Source organism: Eutrema salsugineum, unplaced genomic scaffold (assembly GCF_000478725.1).
Source record: "Eutrema salsugineum unplaced genomic scaffold, Eutsalg1_0 scaffold_7, whole genome shotgun sequence".
Lineage (NCBI taxonomy): Eukaryota > Viridiplantae > Streptophyta > Magnoliopsida > Brassicales > Brassicaceae > Eutrema > Eutrema salsugineum.
This window is the reverse complement of record NW_006256486.1, coordinates 12062220-12081199: the sequence shown is the minus strand read 5'-3', so window position 1 is coordinate 12081199 and position 18980 is coordinate 12062220. Positions and strand designations below refer to the sequence as shown.

The 18980-nt window shown below is 40.4% G+C and overlaps 1 protein-coding gene and 1 non-coding gene across 2 annotated transcripts; one reads left to right on the top strand and one right to left on the bottom strand.

Moving 5' to 3' along the window:
* Positions 1-2400: 2400 nt before the first annotated feature.
* On the bottom strand, positions 2401-3282 carry LOC112083113 (glutathione S-transferase T3-like). Its single transcript, XM_024150843.1, has one exon. The coding sequence runs from the start codon at positions 3280-3282 to the stop codon at positions 2401-2403; it is 882 nt and encodes a 293-aa protein (XP_024006611.1).
* A 10078-nt stretch (positions 3283-13360) lies between these two features.
* LOC112083160 lies at positions 13361-13467 on the top strand. Its single transcript, XR_002897459.1, has one exon. It is a non-coding gene; the product is annotated as a small nucleolar RNA R71 (small nucleolar RNA).
* The last annotated feature ends 5513 nt before the right edge of the window (positions 13468-18980 follow it).

The following is an 18980-nucleotide window of genomic DNA, read 5'->3' as shown; positions in this document are numbered from 1 at the left end:
TGAAAATTTTGGTGACAGCGAATACACGGAGGGTTCTGATTTATTCATAATTTACATGTTTAGGATTGCATTTTTAGTCCAAGTTTAGAGTCTCAGAGCATCCTCATCCCAAAGACCCAAATGGGTCTCTTCACCATTTTCTTATTATATTTTTTGGTTTGAAGACTGATTTTAGAGACTCTGTAGAGACCGTGTTTTTTTGCTGAACATTGCTAGAAACCGGATAAGGTTTCTAAAAAATATTATTATAATAATAATTTATTTGAAAAACATAATTATATGATTTAATACAATGGATTAATACAAATAAAACATAAAATTTGCTATAAAATTTAGTTGTTATCATAATAATGTCCAAATCATTGCCATACATATTCGACCAGATCAGATTTCAATTGATGATGCTGCTGTTTATCACAAACTTTTTTCTAAGCTGTCAGCATATCGGTAATATTTGAAACCATGGCAGTGGAATACGACATATCCACATTAGAATTTCCGCTTTCGTCTCCTGGTTGAAATTCTGCAATAGTATCTAATAGATTGTATCCTTCTCTTTCATCTTCTACAATCATATTATGGATGATGACTCTCATAATCTTTCCAATTTTCTATTTATCCCAAAAAAGTTCCGGATTTTTGACAATGGCAAAGCGATATTGCAAGACTCCAAATGCTCGCTCTACATCTTTTCGGGCACCTTCTTAACGCTCCACAAAACAACGTGCCTTCAAAGATTGGGGAAGTGAAATAGATTGTATAATAGTTGCCCATTTTGGATAAATACCATCTGTGAGATAGTACGCCAAATTATACTCCCTTCCATTGACGGTATAGTTGACTGTTGGTGATTTACCTTGAATTATGTCATCAAAAACTGGTAAACGATCAAGAACATTTATATCGTTTAAGGTACCTGGAGGTCCGAAAAAAGCATGCCATATCCAAAGATCATATGAAGCTACTGTCTCTAACACGATTGTTGGTTTTCCCGCACCACGAGAAAATTGTCCTTTCCAAGCGGTAGGGTAATTCTTCCACTCCCAATGCATACAGTCGATGTTGCCTATCATTCCGGGAAATCCTCGTTCCTCTCCAATATAGAGTAAGCGTTGAAGGTCCTCTGGTGTGGGTCTTCTTAAGTACTCATCACCAAACAAATTAATAATGGCTTCGACAAAATATTCCAAACATGCACGAGCGGTGGTTTCACCAAGTCGGAGATATTCGTCCACCGTATCGGTCGCTGTTCCATATGCCAGTAGACGAATGGCGGCTGTATATTTTTGGAGTGGAGAGAGACTAAACTTCGTAGACCATCTTTTTTCTAAAGGAAGTATTGAACTTCAGTAGATAGTTTCTCGACGATATGTAAGAATAAATGCTTGTTCATCCTAAAACGTCGCCGGAATAAATTAGGAGGATACGTTGCAGCATCACTGAAGTAAATGTTCCATAACCGATTGTGCCCTTCTTCATGATCTCTTTCGATGTAAGCTCGTTTTTCCTTGTTTTTGGTGCTTCCAAACGATTTCCATATTCAATGAAAAGTTTGTCTAAAGTTTGATCAAATAGTTGATCAACCGTCGCTCAAAAGCTTCATCAATGGATCCATGAAAATTGTTGTTTGAGGAAGATCCATCAAAATTGAGGTTTGGATATCATCTATCAAAATTGATGTTTGAATAAGATGCATCATAATTGGTGTTTGAATAAGATCCATCAACATTGAAGTTTTAAGAAGATCCATCAAAATAACTTTCTTCATAAGATCCATAAAAATTGATGTTTGAAGAAGATCCATCAAAATTGTTGTTGGAAGAAGAAGATGCCATATGTTTTTTTTATATGTTTGGTGTTTGAAACTAGAAAGATGAACAAGGTGTTTAAAATGAGGAACAAGAGAAGAGTTTAAACATCAAGTCATCACAGCGTTGTTGAACAAGAGAAGAGTTTAAAATGATGAACAAGAGAAGAGTTTAAAATGATGAACAAGAGGAAAGAGTAGCAATAAGAATAAACGAGTAGCAATAAGAAGAAGAGAGTTGCAAAAAAAACACCAAGTCGGATACATTACAATGATACAAATGGAAGCATATAAATAGAACAAGAGAGTAGAAATATTGTGGTTTACAAACGATTACAAACTTGTGGTGAAAAGAACACCATGTACAAATAATACATAAGAGAATCAAACATGTGAGCTTTTTCCAAACAGAAAAAACAACACGACATGGCCCATTCATGTCTTCTTCTGCCGACTACGCTTGTGGTGAGAATCCTATCCGCATGTGCCTGCAAAAAAAGTGAAATTTCCCAATCAAAAGCAAGATAAGTGTACAACATATGAAAGAAACAAGAAAGCCCAACATCACAAAGGGAGTAAACTCAAAAACATACCTAAGTGGACATCAAATCTGTGAGTAGTTTCTGCTTCAGGCCTTCTTCCCTTTTGTTTAACGTTTCCTTCTTCATTAGAAAGTCAAGAAGCCCCATTTTTGCCACATCTCGTTTCATGGCAAGTTCTTTTTCCTTGCAGGCCCACATCCTCTCGAACTCAGTCATCATGGCTTTGTTGGCCTCTGCTGTGACCTTCTTCCCTTTTGCCTTCGCAGCCTTGACACCAGGTGGCTGTGTGTTTGCTTGACCATCCTCTGCACTTCTTTGATCGTCTTCTGCATTCCCAGTTGGCGACTGTGAACTCTCCTCTGCCCTTCTTTTTTTAGAGTTTGCATCAGTTTTGGTTGTGGAAAGCTCAGCCCATTTTTGGTCGTTCTTCAACTCGTTCCATGCATGCTCCAAGTTAAACTTCTTCTGATCGCTGAAGAATATCTGGTGCGCCACCTTCAGCATGTCGTTGTCATTCTGCCCACTCGTTGTATCTCTTGAATCCGTCTCATACGCGCCACAGAACTTGCAAACGAGGTCATTCATTTTGTGCCACCTTTGCTTACACTGTCTTGCACTGTGTGGTTCACATCCTGGCTTCAAACTATTTGCATAGTATGAAGCAATCCGCTTCCAAAAGGCTCTTGAACGTTGATCATTGCCCACAATAGGGTCTTTTGAGGTGTTCAGCCATGAGCTGATGAGGAGAACATCCTCGTACGGTGACCAAGACTTCCTTCCAGAAGTCCCATTCGTATCACCAATCTGTGAAGGCTGAGTACACTGAGTACTGAACACGAGAACATGATCCGAAGCTTCATTATCATGTTGACTGTTCAACAAGTCCACGAATTTGGAGGTGTGTGAAAATGGAAAACCCGAATGCAAATCCATTTCGACAAAGGAGGAGACAGAGATGAAAGAAAGACAATGAAGAAGGAATGAGATATTGGAGGATTGAAGTCGAGAGGTTTAAAGAGATAGATGAGTTGAGATGAGTTAAAAGGATTAAAGAGAGAGAGATTAAAAAGAGAGATGAGTTGAAAGGATTAAAGAGAGAGATGAGAGAGAGAGAGATTAAAGAGAGACAAGACATCAACCTAACAACAATTTAATACTTATCAAAGTGTTACAATTTATGACCGTTATCTAATCTACACTAAGCATTTACGACCAAGTCTTAAACTACTTCACCTATATCTCTTTCCTTATTAACCTATATCTATTTACGTACATACAACTTAAATACTTAAGCATTTACTACACCACTTATCACAGTGTTAGGATAAGACTGACCTCTTTAACAATGGGTGAGTGATGTGATTACACAGCAGTAGACTTAGCCGTAAGATGCATTCAACCGAGTAGCCTTAACCTACATTAAAGTATAAACATTCATCAAACCCAAGTCAAGAGATATGAAAATTAAAGAAAAGAATAGTTTCTCAGAAACTTATCTTTTCCTTGTCATATCTGCAACACCTGACTTTATCCCATTCCTGCATAGGCACATATAGGCCGAAGGAACATAGTTTCCCACTGATGTGCTTTATCTCCAAGGCTGAATGGGAACAATCTCAGTTTGAAGCTGTCTTCAGATACCCAATTCATCTTACTGAGATCACAAACTCTGTCAAACTGATCCAGATGCTCCAAGGGATCCTCCATAGGTAAGCCATGGAACTTCTGATTCTGAACCATATTGATCAAAGATGCCTTCACCTCAAAGTTGTTGTTTTGGACAGGAGGTGGCCTGATTCCTGCTCCATGCTGGTGTGCATAAGCTCGGTCATTCTCACCAACAAAGACTGGTGGAGGCTGATGACCTATGGGTGGGTTTGGGTGGGGCTGTGGTGGATTAACCTGAGGTCGGTCTTGGTTCTGGTTACCTTGAGCGTGTCCCTGATGGACCTGAGCCTGTTGAGCCTGAATTCCAATCCCATTACAAGCTCTTTGACCTTGATCAGCTTCTTGAGCCTGATGCTCATTCCCAACTTGCTGATTCATTCCTAACCTCTCCAAGTGAACAGCTCTTTCTCTTTGGCTTCTGGCTTGGCTTCTTGTGATCATAAACCTGAGAACAAAGACAGAACTTTAAAGGTGATCAGTAAAACAAAAGAAACTTGATCTCAAAAACTATATAAGAAACTAATGCTAACAATCCCCACACAATATGGCAACGGCGCCAATTGATAACTAAGATTTTTTTGTTCTTAGATGGGTTATCAATCCCCTTGTCAAAGTAGTATAAGGGGTGTCAATCCATATGTGTGGTAGTTAGGCACTAGTTTATGTGACAAGTTCTTAAGTCAAGTAATCAAAGATGAGTTTTGGTGTGAACAAAGTAACAAGAAAGCATAAAACAAGAAACAAGCAAGCTATTATGAATGAACTAAACAAAGCAAGCAAACAAAACAAAGTGATGATGATTAAGCAAATGATAAAAGATAAACCTCTAGATGTGATCATTGATTAGGGTGCTTTAGATATTGATTCATGATGCTAAGAACATAATTCAACACTTGCTACTCTTTAGTCCAGGCTTCTTAATCAGATTAATTCATTCCCATGACAATAATCCCTTTGCTAATCACTTAATCAAGTCTAACAACCATTAGATATAATCAAGCAATCAACAAGCATAATGCATCAAGCCTAATAAGTGACCAAACAATCTCTCAACCAAGAAGACTGAATCTTATACAGAAAGACATAACAAGCAATCACATGATCTCAACCATTTCAACTTAGAACTCTAATCTAGACTAATCCTGTCATGAAGGCATTAATCTCTACACTAATCCACTTTCAAACCAAATTCTCATTTGTGAAATATGAACTAATGAGCATTAAGACACAGTTATAATTTGTCATTTATGCTTCAAACAAACATTCCCATGGCATTTAAAACATAAACCCTTAAGTTAGCTCTTTCAGGCATTTCATCAAACACTTTTGGTGCATGAAATGCCTATGAACCCAGATTTCACTTTCCCAAGAAAATCTGGCATTAGGAGCAGCTAACTAAGAAAATGAAATGAGAATCTAAACCCTAAACATCACAAATCAAACATCTAAGCACCCTAATCTACACACCTAGAAGTTTAAAAAGATGACTACTCACTAATCATGAAGAACACATCTAATCTTTTGCAAGAGATGATGTTAATCATGATTAGAAGTAGAAATGATATGATGAGATGATAAGAAACAGACTTAGATTGATTAAATCCTTGAGATATCTCTTAATCAAAAACGTTTTTACACTAAAAAGCAAAGAAAACTAGAGAGAAACTAAGAGAGAAGATAACATGTCTAGGGTTTTTCTCCAAAAAGCTATATATACTAAGTGCTAATGAACCGGGTCAGCCCGGAACAAACCGGGTCCTGACCCGGCTTTAGTGGGTAAAGTGGAATTACTGCGGGTTGGTCCAGTGTCTCCCAGGTAGCATGCCCAAGTCGCAGTAGATGAAGAACTTATCTTGTGAGACTTAAATCGCTTTGTCTTAGCCGCACGCCCAAGTAGGAGTGTGATGCGTGCTCGTGTCAACTACGTGAGGGAACAAGTTTTACCCTTAACAAAACAAATGAAAGCCGCAAGTGCACAGCTAATCAGTTGTAGTATTTAGGGATCGAATCCACAGAGATTTGTGTGCCTGGTATTCTTCTACGGTTTTTAACTTTATGTCTAGACTAAATTGGTTTTAAAGGTTGGTTTTTTTTCTTGCGAATTAAACTAAAACAAAAGAAAGCAAATAAATCTATCCTAAAAAGCAGGTAAGGAAAATCGAATGAAATGCAAATGGAATAAGTAAAATATCGAACTAAACAAAAATAAGGCAAGTAAAATATCGCATGAAAGGTAAATAAAGCAAGTAAATAATGAACTAAGGAAATTGAAATGCAGGTCTAAGAAAGCAAGTAAAATCGATGGAATTGTAAACTATGGCTAAAAACGCTGAGCTTTTGGGAACTCTAAGGGATCATAATCGGTTTTAACATTAGTGTAGATAGATTGGGATTGACGGATAACAATATATGGGTTCTAGAGCTAGAGTACGGCGGTATGACTACGTCACTGTCGTGATCATAACCAACTGTTTCTCGCAACCCTGACCAGTAGGTTTCCACTCTGGCCCTGGAAGGGAGAGAACACAAGAGCTGCAAAAGACTCGTCAATACTCACGATCTCGCCGTAGGTAGGTTTCCACTCCTACGGAAAAATTGCCTGTTTCATTCTAGGGCTGATACTTAATGAAAACTTTCGGAACACTAATTATCTAGATCAGATATTAGGTGATCAATCAAGCATACATGCAATAAGAACAAGAATAAACAGAGAACAGGTCGAAATCCGAGATCTATAAACCTAGATGTCTTAATCGATTATGAGAGCCCCTTTCGGGAACCCTAAGCCCAACTCGGGATCTACTCAGACATGGCTGAGTTCGACATCATCATTGGTTTTAGTAAAAGTAATGAAAAACAGTAAAGAAAAGAGATAAAGAAAGCTTCTCTATTGAAGAACTCGGACTTGAACAATCTTCTACAAAAATCTCATAAAAACGGCTAAAGGAAAAGGGTTTCTGTAAAGTATGAAAAGCTCTCCCTAAAAACGACCTAAATGACATGTATTTATAGTCTCCAATACTCCATGGTCTCTAGAGTTCCGAAATTGAGGCTGGGAATGACTTTGGGCTTCAGATAAGTGGGCTTTAAGTCGGAGGTTGAATGCCGCGGTCGGGAGTGTTGTGACCGCGGCAATTGGCTTGTTGTCCGCGGTCTGGAAGCTTCTGACCGCGGCAAATAGCTTGTTGGCCGCGGTCGCGTGAGTTGCTGGCCGACTCCGCGTGGCTCTGGGGCTAATGGAATATCTTGAGATCCAACCGTTGGAATGTCTCCAAACCAAGTGCATTTGAAAGCTGGTTGATTCTTCTATAAGTTGTCCAATTTTGAGGGTGATCAGACGGTGAGAAGGTCTTCGTCTCTCCATGAGAGTTCTGACGGTCTGCATTTATCCAAAAGAGTCTTTTTGTTCCATTTTTTCCCTCTTTATCCCAAATTACCTGAAAAATCTTTTAAAATCCGGAAACATAGAAATCCTTTGAAAACCTTTGAAAATGGAGTAAAAACACCTGTAAAAGATATTAAAATGATCCATAAAAATGGTCAAAATCCGGTGTTATCAACTCCCCCAGACTTAGTCTTTTGTTTGTCCTCAAACAAAACAAAGGCTAAATCTCGGCGAGAGGTTTGAAAACGCAGGAACTAAACAAAATTTCAGAGACCAAACTTCTAGACCAATATGAATCAGTATGCATCAATCGGGAATAGCCTAGAAAATTCTCACTAGCAATACAGGCATAACTAGTCCGTTAATCCGTCATGCAGAAATCTATGCACTAAGATCTAACTTCCAGTCAACTAGCTCTTAACATTCATTAAAAATCTCGGTTGTTCTCATCAAAGAAAATCTAGGCAAGGCAATCTAGGCTAGGTGTAAAGAAGGATTATTTGGGGGTATGGCTTAAAGTGTTTAATGGTTACCTGAAGATCTGGAGGATGCAGGACATTATGCAAAACCACAAGAGAGAGTGAAGCTGTTGGTATCCACAGTTTTCAGTCACTTTCTTCTTTTCATAGATTCGTGGTTTTCTTCCTCAAGTTCTCTCCAAACTCCCCCAGACTTAGATTTTTGTAAATCTTTCAAAACAATAGCTCCTTAAACGAATAGTGGTTGCTCATTGCTCCATAATTTTCGACAATCTAAGACTCATTAGACTTTTTGTTTCCCTTTCTCTTTTCACGTTTTTTTTTTTTTTTTTTTTTTTTAATGAAAGGGAACACCTTTAGATATAGAGTCTTAGAGAGCACGAATTTACCAGTTAATATCTGTCTTGTAAAGCTTTATTATGTTTCTGATACTCTTCCTTCCCAATTCCATTCAGTCTCTTTTGCGAGTGACTCAAAACTGCGTCGCTCCTCTTCTCTCCGACGTTTTTGCACATATCTGCTGATATAAACTAAAGAGAGAATGCATGAGGATTGAAAACAAAGGTTTTGGGTTTAAGGTATGGTACCAGATAAAGATAAACTGGTCATCTAGGACGACAAAGAGTGGTAAAAGTGATGGTAAAAGACGTCCTATATGTGTATGTCGATGCCTGCCTAAAATCAATGATGAGAAAATTAGATATCAATATTAAGTCCAAATAAAATGAGCTAGTATATCCTATTAGAAAGAATCTCCATGAATAGAAGTCCTCTGGTGGGAGTTCGTAGTGCAAGTACTCTAGCTACCGCCTAGTCTAGTGCTAACCACAAATGAGCTATCATGCATAGTGTAGAAGTGTGCAGGTCTAAATCATCATAGTTTTGCGTCAAACATTCCTGAAAAATACTTAATGTCGAATAAGTTACATATTAAAATTTAAAAAGTACTTGAAATTTAAAAGCAAAGGCAGGAAAATAATTAGTACGGATAGACATCCTCCCCCAGACTTAAATCACACTGTCCCCAGTGTGAAAAAGTTGGTGAGAAGATGGTGAATAAAAGCAAAATAAGATAAAATAAGATAAAAGAAAAGAAAATGATGATAGAACATTGATGGTAGTGAAGTGCTGGTCAATCACTCATCCTCTGAAGTGTCGTCTGTGAACTGGTGCTGCTCCTGTAAGAAGGTGACAACGCGCTCAAAGCTCGTCCCTGTCTCTCAACTCTGCGCTCCAGATCGGAATGAGTGTGTGATGATGTGGATGATGAGGTGTGGCCTGTCGGAATAGATGGCTGAAAATGAGCACGGGCCGCAGCTGCATCACGCCTCGCCTTGGCCACTATGTACTGGCCAAAGGTGAATGGTAATCGAGGTACGGATGGCAGAAAATCATCGGATTCCGGAGTCCATCGAGGGCGTCCTCCGTTGCACAATCTCGGGATAGATGATGAAGATAAGCGGACTCGGTGCTCCTCAGTGCCAGTGCAATATTTGTAACCAAACCTGTCTGGATCGAAAGCGGCAAGATAGATTGTGTGATCGCGAGAGAGATAAAGTAGATCATACCAGATATCGGGAAGTGGATCATCAGATGAGAAATCGAATCCTACAGTCTGTAGTATCGCTGTAATAGCACTCCCGAAGGCTGGAGTAGCGTCATCGCAACCATGTAAATCATGCTTCACCTTTACCATATTCTGCGATATGATCCAGGCAAAGCAGGCAAGTCGTGGGTCATCCATAAACGGAATCTGAAGTGTAATGAGCTCAGTCTTCAAGACACCTCCCATGTTGGCTCTAGAGAAGATCGTGTGTGCTAAAAGTGTGTGCTAAGAAGGGCTGACTTAGATCTCCCACTATCGTAAGCTCCATTACCCATCTCTCTCCATAGGTTAAGATCAGGTTCATCTTCAAGGTAGATGCCATCAGTGTACGGAAGCTTAAGAGCTTCACAAACCTCGGAAATGGTGAGAGAATAAGGTTGTCCGCGGATGGAGAATGACAAGATGCCATCTGATGCTCTGGGGTTCCTCCTCTTCGTGTGGTGGAGTGTGACGGTCGCTAAAAGCTCAGGGACTAGCTCAGGATAAGTCGGAAGGTTCAGCTCCAAGTAGGGTCTCAGCTTAAGTGCATCGATGTACCAGATCACATCCTCTCTGATTCTAAGCATCTCAAGTGTATGATAATCAATGCAAGGCGTGGGTTTGATGTTCAGCTTCTTGAAACGCCTTGCATAGTCCACTCTCGGGTTTGTCTCCCTCCCAATGTATCGAATCTGTGGTGGTTCGGGAGGTGCTCGTGTTTCTCTTGAATGCTGGAGCAATCTCATCACATAGCTTCTTCTTCTCGGTCTAGCTTGGTTCAGCATGTACTCTCCTAGAGTAGCATCGTCGGGAATATCATCGGAGCTGCCACCAGTTCGACGGCTCCTTTGGGATCTGGTTTCATCCATTTTCTGCAAAATGAAATGATTCTTAGAAAAAGAGTGAGTTTTGGATGCTAATTTTAACATATTAAGATCTGTTATACTAATACTAGTATAAAGAAATTAATTAAAATTATTAGCAAACGAAATTGATATTAAATCAGAGAAATCAAGTAGTTCATGACTAAATTTGGATTTTTGATGTTCTCAACATAGAAATCTTTTAAAAATCGGTTTTTATGAGCAATTTCCATGTGAATTCTAAAGATTACCCAATACTAATCACTAATCACACAAGACTAAATCAAATTCATCAATTTTGCTGTTCCAAATTCGATTTTTATGAAGCATGAAGAATCCAAATTTCAAAAATCTCAATTCCTCTAAAGCTAGGTGCTAAAATCGATTTTTAGATAACCTACATGGATAATCTATCATTCTTAAGCTATTTCCACCATCAATAGACCAAGATTCTGGGTTTTTAAAGAAAACCCTAAGTTCAAAATCGAGTAAGAATGGTGAGTTTGAGGTTCATACCTTGCTGGAAAGAGAGAATTGATGGCAGAATTGAAATCAGCTTCGAAAAAGAGTGAGGTTTGAGCCAAAAATCTCTTAAAAAGCTTAAAAATTGAAAATGTGTTCTTTCTCCTAAATCTCTAAGTCTTTTGGAAGAGAAGAGAAGAAAGAGTTTTGATCCAAAAAGTTTGTTTCTTTTTTTTAAAAAGCGTTTTTGAAGCAAAAACGGAAAATTTCTGGAAATTTTTAAGTTTACGGGAACTTACCTTTTCTTGTTTGCACATTAGGAAAGTTTAAAACTTACGGAGGATCTTTTCGGGTTTTACCGGGAACATTTCGGGAAATACCGGGAATCACCAGGCAAAACCGGGAATCACAGGCAACACCGGGAAGCGGCAGAAATCCGCGGAATCATCTCAACGACCAACGGCCGCGGTCAGGAGACGCACGACCGCGGTGGCTGAGGGCTCGGCCGTGGTCACATTTCCGGCGCCGCGTCAATGCACTCTTGGCCGCGGTCAGGTCTGTTGCGACTGCGGGTCTTCCTCCTGCGGCCTATTGTCCAATCTTCTCGTCTTTGCTGGGCCGAGCATTGTCCAATCTTCTCGTCTTTGCTGGGCCGAGCAGCTAAAGACCTACCTTTTTCTTATTGGTTTTTCTAATTTTCTGATTTTTTTGTGTTTTTTTTTTTTTTTTTTTTTTTGTAAATTACCTAATACTTAAAAAGAAAAAGAAAGCATAAACTCTAAAAGGGAAAAGAAAATTAAAAGAAAGAGTACCTAAATGGGTTGCCTCCCATTAAGCGTTTTTTTTTTAAGTCGTTTAGCTCGACGTAAGCATGAGGAATCAGGCTGATTTGAATGGCACTTCACTTGATGTGCCTTTATCACTTCCGGTTGGTGGAGGTTTTACTTCTTCTCCTTGAAGAGAAGTCTTCTTACCTTTAATCTTCTTTCGGACTTTAATGTTGTTCAGAACTCTTTTTGTGTTTTCGATCAGCTCCTGTATTTGATCCTCACTAGTTTCTGTTGCGTCCGGTGGAATGATGATCTTGATCTTTGCAAAGGCTTTCGGCTTCTCCTTTTCTTTCTCTTTTGGCCTGTTTCCTTTACTTGGAAATTCATCTAAGATAGTACGATAGTACCTTTTTCTGTCCACATTGAGGAAAACAGCGCGGTTCGCGTGATCGATTATTGCTCCTACTGTAGCTAGGAATGGTCTCCCGAAAATGAGTGGCCTCTCCTTGTCTTTATCCATCTCCAGGACTTGGAAATCTGCTGGAACAATCTTATCTCCCACTAGAACTTGTAGATCATGAATCGCCTCTTCAGTATCTTTTTGAGATGAATCTCCAAAGATAACCTTAACCGTCGATGTCCTTAAGGTTTTTATGCCCAATCTTTCGGGAAATGCCTTAGACATGATATTGACATTGGCTCCGGAATCGCACAAGCAGTCTGTAAACTTGATTCCTGAAATGAAACACTGGAAAACAAAACGTCCCGGATCATTGGCTTTGGTAAGCCTTTGAAACGGTGATCGTTCGGGTACCTTAAACGGTGGCTGCTTGGGATCGATGTCCTTGTACAGTGGTACAAAGATTGGGGTTTCTTCTTTCTTTCCATCGGTTTCGGACTCTTCTTCGGGCAATGTTGTTATGGCGTTGCAAAACTTCTTAGGGTTATCTTCAACTCTTCCTGGAAGAACTCCACTTTGCCTCTTCATAGAGTCGGCTGTTTGGGCGACTTGCACATCTAACTTCTTTACGTGCGAAGATAAAGATTCAAACTTACCATTCAGATCATTGTACATGCAGTCCACTTTCACGTTCACATCTTTAGACGCTTTTTTGTTTGTCATAACGAGCTGTTGGATTGACTGTTCAAGTCTACCGATTTGTGAAGCTAGCTGGTTCATCGTGACTCCCTGCTGTTGTACAAATTGATTGTTAAAACCCGTACCTTGGTAGTTATATGGCTGTCGCGGTTGATATGGTACTATTCCTCCAAAGTTTCCACCTTGAAACTTGTTTTGGAATGATTTTTGCTGAGGTGGGTAGTACTGATCTTGAGGGTTCTCCACATTTGGATTGCGGTAAGAGAGATTGTTGTAATTTGCATTCCGGAAGTTGTTGTTGAAGTTGTTGTTGGAGCGATTTTGGTATGGCACCAGTGCTCCTACGTAGTTCACATCTTCTTCTTGAAATGCTTGATTAATGTGATCGATATCACTAGGTCCTTCCTCTTCTGCGCCATTGTTGGTTTCACAAGCATGGATCGGGCGATTCTTGCTCTTCAGAAGCTGGCTCACCATGTTCTTCAACTCGGTTATCTCCTTGTTGTCTGTTCCGACTTGCTTCATCGATCGATCATATTCAGGACAGTCATTGCTATTGGCTTGAGCCAAATTTTCGATGAGGGCTCTTCCTTGGGTTATCGTCTTTTGCCCAAAATCTCCATTGCTAGCTGTATCAAGTGAAAGTTTGTATTTTGGTTGCAAACCTCGGTAAAATGTGCTCAGCAGGCTTGATCCATGAAATCCATGATGAGGGCAATCACGTTCATACTCCTTAAAACGTTCCCAAGCTTCATAGAAAGATTCAGTTGGCCCTTGTTGAAAGGTTGAGATCTTCGTTCTCAAATTGTTCGACCTTGACTTAGTGTAGAAGTGGTTCAAGAAAGCAGTTTTACATTCTTCCCAATTAGTAATCGATCCTGCAGGCAAAGACTTCAACCAACGGTGAGCTTTATCTGCTAATGAAAAAGGGAACAACTTACACTTTAAATAGTCAGGTGGAACTTGGTTTGTTCTCATCATGCTGCAAATTTCTTCAAAAAGCTCGATATGGTCCATTGGGTGCTCAGAAGGAACTCCATGGAACTGGTTTTGCTTCACCAATGAGATGATTTGAGGCTTGACTTCAAACTCATTCCGATTTGGAAATGGTACTTGAATCGCAGATCGATTCTGAAAATTTTGAGTAGGTGCATCAAAGTCAGCTATGCGATGGTTCCTGGCTTGTCTTCGGTGTTGATTTGCTGGCGGAATGGGGCGGTGAATGCGTTCATTCGGCTGCATTGCTGGGTGGTCACCATCGGCTACATTGATGGGTGGATCAAGGTCTTCACGTCCTTCTCTCTCTCGGTTCTGGTGGTTTCTTGGAAGAACCTCATCCTCCTCTCCATCTTGTCGAGCATGATCACCTTCTCTGTGATCATTCTCTTCGTTTTCTCCATGTTCGGACCCTTCTTGGTCCATATTTAAATTTCGATTAATAGGATCTCCAGGCTGGTCGTCGTTGGCCATTCCTTGCGTTCGTCTAAGTCTTCGAAGTTCTCTTTCGTGTCTGTCTATCTCGTCTAGAATTGGAATGTCTCCTGCAGGTCTACGCCTGGTATTCATGCAATTCAGAGAAAGACAAAAGAAGGGAAAGATAGTTCAGAAAAACTTTAAGAAAGAACAAGAGATCAGGTGTCTAGAACAGAAGTTAAAACAAGAAAAATAGCAAAAGGCAGCGAAACAAATCCCCGGCAATGGCGCCAAAAACTTGATGCGTGCTCGTGTCAACTACGTGAGGGAACAAGTTTTACCCTTAACAAAACAAATGAAAGCCGCAAGTGCACAGCTAATCAGTTGTAGTATTTAGGGATCGAATCCACAGAGATTTGTGTGCCTGGTATTCTTCTACGGTTTTTAACTTTATGTCTAGACTAAATTGGTTTTAAAGGTTGGTTGTTTTTCTTGCGAATTAAACTAAAACAAAAGAAAGCAAATAAATCTATCCTAAAAAGCAGGTAAAGAAAATCGAATGAAATGCAAATGGAATAAGTAAAATATCGAACTAAACAAAAATAAGGCAAGTAAAATATCGCATGAAAGGTAAATAAAGCAAGTAAATAATGAACTAAGGAAATTGAAATGCAGGTCTAAGAAAGCAAGTTAAAATCGAGGGAATTGTAAACTATGGCTAAAACCGCTGAGCTTTTGGGAACTCTAAGGGATCATAATCGGTTTTAACATTAGTGTAGATAGATTGGGATTGACGGATAACAATATATGGGTTCTAGAGCTAGAGTACGGCGGTATGACTACGTCACTGTCGTGATCATAACCAACTGTTTCTCGCAACCCTGACCAGTAGGTTTCCACTCTGGCCCTGGAAGGGAGAGAACGCAAGAGCTGCACAAGACTCGTCAATACTCACGATCTCGCCGCAGGTAGGTTTCCATTCCTACGGAAAAATCGCCTGTTTCATTCTAGGGCTGATACTTAATGAAAACTTTCGCAACACTAACTATCTAGATCAGATATTAGGTGATCAATCAAGCATACATGCAATAAGAACAAGAATAAACAGAGAACAGGTCGAAATCCGAGATCTATAAACCTAGATGTCTTAATCGATTATGAGAGCCCCTTTCGGGAACCCTAAGCCCAACTCGGGATCTACTCAGACATGGCTGAGTTCGACATCATCATTGGTTTTAGTAAAAGTAATGAAAAACAGTAAAGAAAAGAGATAAAGAAAGCTTCTCTATTGAAGAACTCGGACTTGAACAATCTTCTACAAAAATCTCATAAAAACGGCTAAAGGAAAAGGGTTTCTGTAAAGTATGAAAAGCTCTCCCTAAAAACGACCTAAATGACATGTATTTATAGTCTCCAATACTCCATGGTCTCTAGGGTTCCGGAATTGAGGCTGGGAATAACTTTGGGCTTCAGATAAGTGGACTTTAAGTCGGAGGTTGAATGCCGCGGCCGGGAGTGTTGTGACCGCGGAAATTGGCTTGTTGGCCACGGTCGGGAAGCTTCTGACCGCGGCAAATAGCTTGTTGGCCGCGGTCGCGTGAGTTGCTGGCCGACTCCGCGTGGCTCCGGGGCTAATGGAATATCTTGAGATCCAACCGTTGGAATGTCTCCAAACCAAGTGCATTTGAAAGCTGGTTAATTCTTCTATAAGTTGTCCAATTTTGAGGGTGATCAGACGGTGAGAAGGTCTTTGTCTCTCCATGAGAGTTCTGACGGTCTGCATTTATCCAAAAGAGTCTTTTTGTTCCATTTTGTGCCTCTTTATCCCAAATTACCTGAAAAGTCTTTTAAAATCCGGAAACATAGAAATCCTTTGAAAACCTTTGAAAATGGAGTAAAAACACCTGTAAAAAATATTAAAATGATCCATAAAAATGGTCAAAATCCGGTGTTATCAGAGTGTTTTGCGAGTCTTTGTGCGGCTTAATCTTCTTCTTCTTCAACTCGCAGGACCAAGGCGGTTTTGGGGAATGTACATGTGCGACTTGGTCATCCCTAGTCCCAGGTAGCAGGCTCAAGTCGGAGTAAATTGCTAGTGATCATGCGGCTTGGTTCCAGTGTCTCCCAGGTAGCATGCCCAAGTCGCAGTATTGTGGACTTAGCAATTTTCTTGCTCGGGAGCCTCAGACCTCATCCATTGATAGCTTACCCGCACTTCTCAACTCGCAGCATCAATTTCCAGGCATTCGTCTTCAGACCTGCGAGTTAACCAAGTCGCAAGGCTTTCTCGCAGCATTCAGAGCAGCTTGGACCACTTCGCATTCCGGAGAGTGTAACTTCTAAGATACTTGTCAGAATTGAGTGATTCCGGTTGCAGAAAACAGAAGACTCATATATCTCCAACTTTGGTGAAGGAAGCTTCGGTTCTTGGGAAGTGGAAGGCTTCCTGGAGGGCTCATCTTTGCAGTGCATTTACACGATCAGAGAGAGGCGTCTAGACATGTGTCCATTCCGGAGACCGTATCTTCCTGCTCATAGCTCCGAATTGAATGATCTCGGACGTTCTTGAAAGTGTACTAAAATTTCTATGATTCTCACGAAGGCCCTGGAAAATGAATCGGCCTGGAAGTGCACCGTCCTTCGAATTCTTCGGAGCTCATCGGCTCGGTCCAAAACGGCAGCGAGACAGGAGTTTCTTCCGACGAGCTTACCTTTCTTCTCACGCGTCCGAATTCCATGATTTCACTTGCTATAGAACCGTGATCCAATCCTCTCCAACTTTGATGAAGCACCCGACAACTGAATCAGACCGGAAGGTTCCCCGGACAGGCGATCATTCAGGAGTATCGGATTGCTCCGGAATGGATGCGAGAGAGGTCTGTCTTCCGATTACCATATCTTTCCGCTCCGTGGTCCAAATGCTTTGATTCCAACTGTTATGAACTCTTGACTCAATTATCTCCAACCTTTATGAAGACTCCAACAGCTGAATCTGACGGCAAAACCTTCCGGTAACGTGATTTCCGAGATGTATCTGCACTCGAGATGTTTGGCCGAGAAACTTAACCGCGGCACGTGTTTTTGGCCGAGAAAGCTACCCGCGGGAAGGATTTTGGCCTAGGATTTTCGACCTTCAGTACAGCATTTTGCCGAGAAACTCAGAATTGCTCATTTTCACCATTTTTGATCATTCCAACTCCATTTCTTCATCTGAATCACATCTTCCACTCCAAATTGGCTCCAAAAGCACCTGTTTAACACTCCAAAACATGCAAAACTCTCTGGGACCTAATGTAATCTCCGAAGTCCTAAAAAAATGCCTAAAAACCTAAAATGTATGCAAATGAAACATGATTTGGACTAAAATATGTACATTAAATGATGTAATTTATGAATATATCACGAAGTCGAAATTTTCGATGTCTGGGGAATAGATTTTATGGGACCCTTTCCTACTTCTTTTGGAAACCAATACATCTTAGTAGCAGTAGACTACGTCTCTAAGTGGGTTGAAGCAGTCGCTAGTCCCACCAATGATGCGAAAGTTGTCATGAAGCTGTTTAAATCTGTAATATTCCCGCGTTTTGGAGTTCCTAGAATTGTGATAAGTGACGGAGGATCGCACTTCATCAACAGAATTTTCGAGAATCTTCTTAGAAAGAATGGAGTTACGCTTAAAGTTGCCTCTCCATACCATCCCCAAACCAGCGGTCAAGTGGAAATCTCAAACAGAGAAATCAAGTCGATTTTGCAGAAAACAACTGCAGTTCATCGCAAGGATTGGTCTACAAAGCTTGACGATGCATTATGGGCATATCGAACAGCATTCAAGACACCATTAGGAACAACACTATTCAACCTAGTTTATGGAAAAGCATGTCACCTTCCAGTAGAACTAGAATATAAGGCGCAATGGGCTATCAAGGAGATGAACATGTACTTGAAAACAGCTGGAGAAAGAAGACTACTTCAACATCACGAGTTAGAAGAAATCTGACATAATGCATATGAAAACTCGAAGATCTACAAGGAGAAGACTAAGGCATATCATGATAAGAAGATCATTCATAGAACTTTTGCTCCTAACGATAAGGTACTTCTTTTCAATTCTCATCTTAAGCTTTTTCCAGGAAAATTACTTTCAAGATGGTCAGGACCCTTCACGATAAAGGAAGTCAAACCATACGGAGCCATAGTCATGTGGGACAGAACCGGAAACTCATTTACAGTGAATGGACAGCGTGTAAAGCCATATCTGGCTGAAGAAAGAGAAGACGAAAGAGAAGTGATGTTTTTGATTGATCCATCATCGGACAATGATGAGACCAAAGAGTGTCACGACCCCGGTTAAGTCTAATCGAGCAACAATGTCAAGCTGGGGGAGTTGATAACACCGTATTTTGACCACTTTTATGGATCATAATTATGTTTTATGCAGGTTTTTTACTCTGTTTTCAATGGTTTTTAAAGTTTTTTCAATGTTTTAAAGTTTAAAAAGACTTTACAGGAAACTTGGGCAAAAGATATGCAATTTGGAACAAATGAGCAATTTTGGATAAATGCAGACCGTCAGAAGTATGACAAGCGATGAGGACCTTCTCACCGTCTGATCACCCCAAAAATTTGAGACAACATTGAGGATCCAACCAGCTTTCTAATGCACTTGGTTTGGAGACAATCCAACGGTTAGATCTTCAGATACTCCCGATGCAAGAATGACAAAAAAATGCAATTCCGGAAGAGAGCATGAGCTAGGACCGCGGCCAACACCCGTTTTCCCACGGGTAGAGCCACCGCGACCGCGGAACTTGGTCGTTCACTTTCCCGACGACTTAATTAAAGCCCACATCAATTCTTTTTCGTTATTTTTAAAGCCTAAGTGTCCAGGACCACCCCAGAAGCTATAA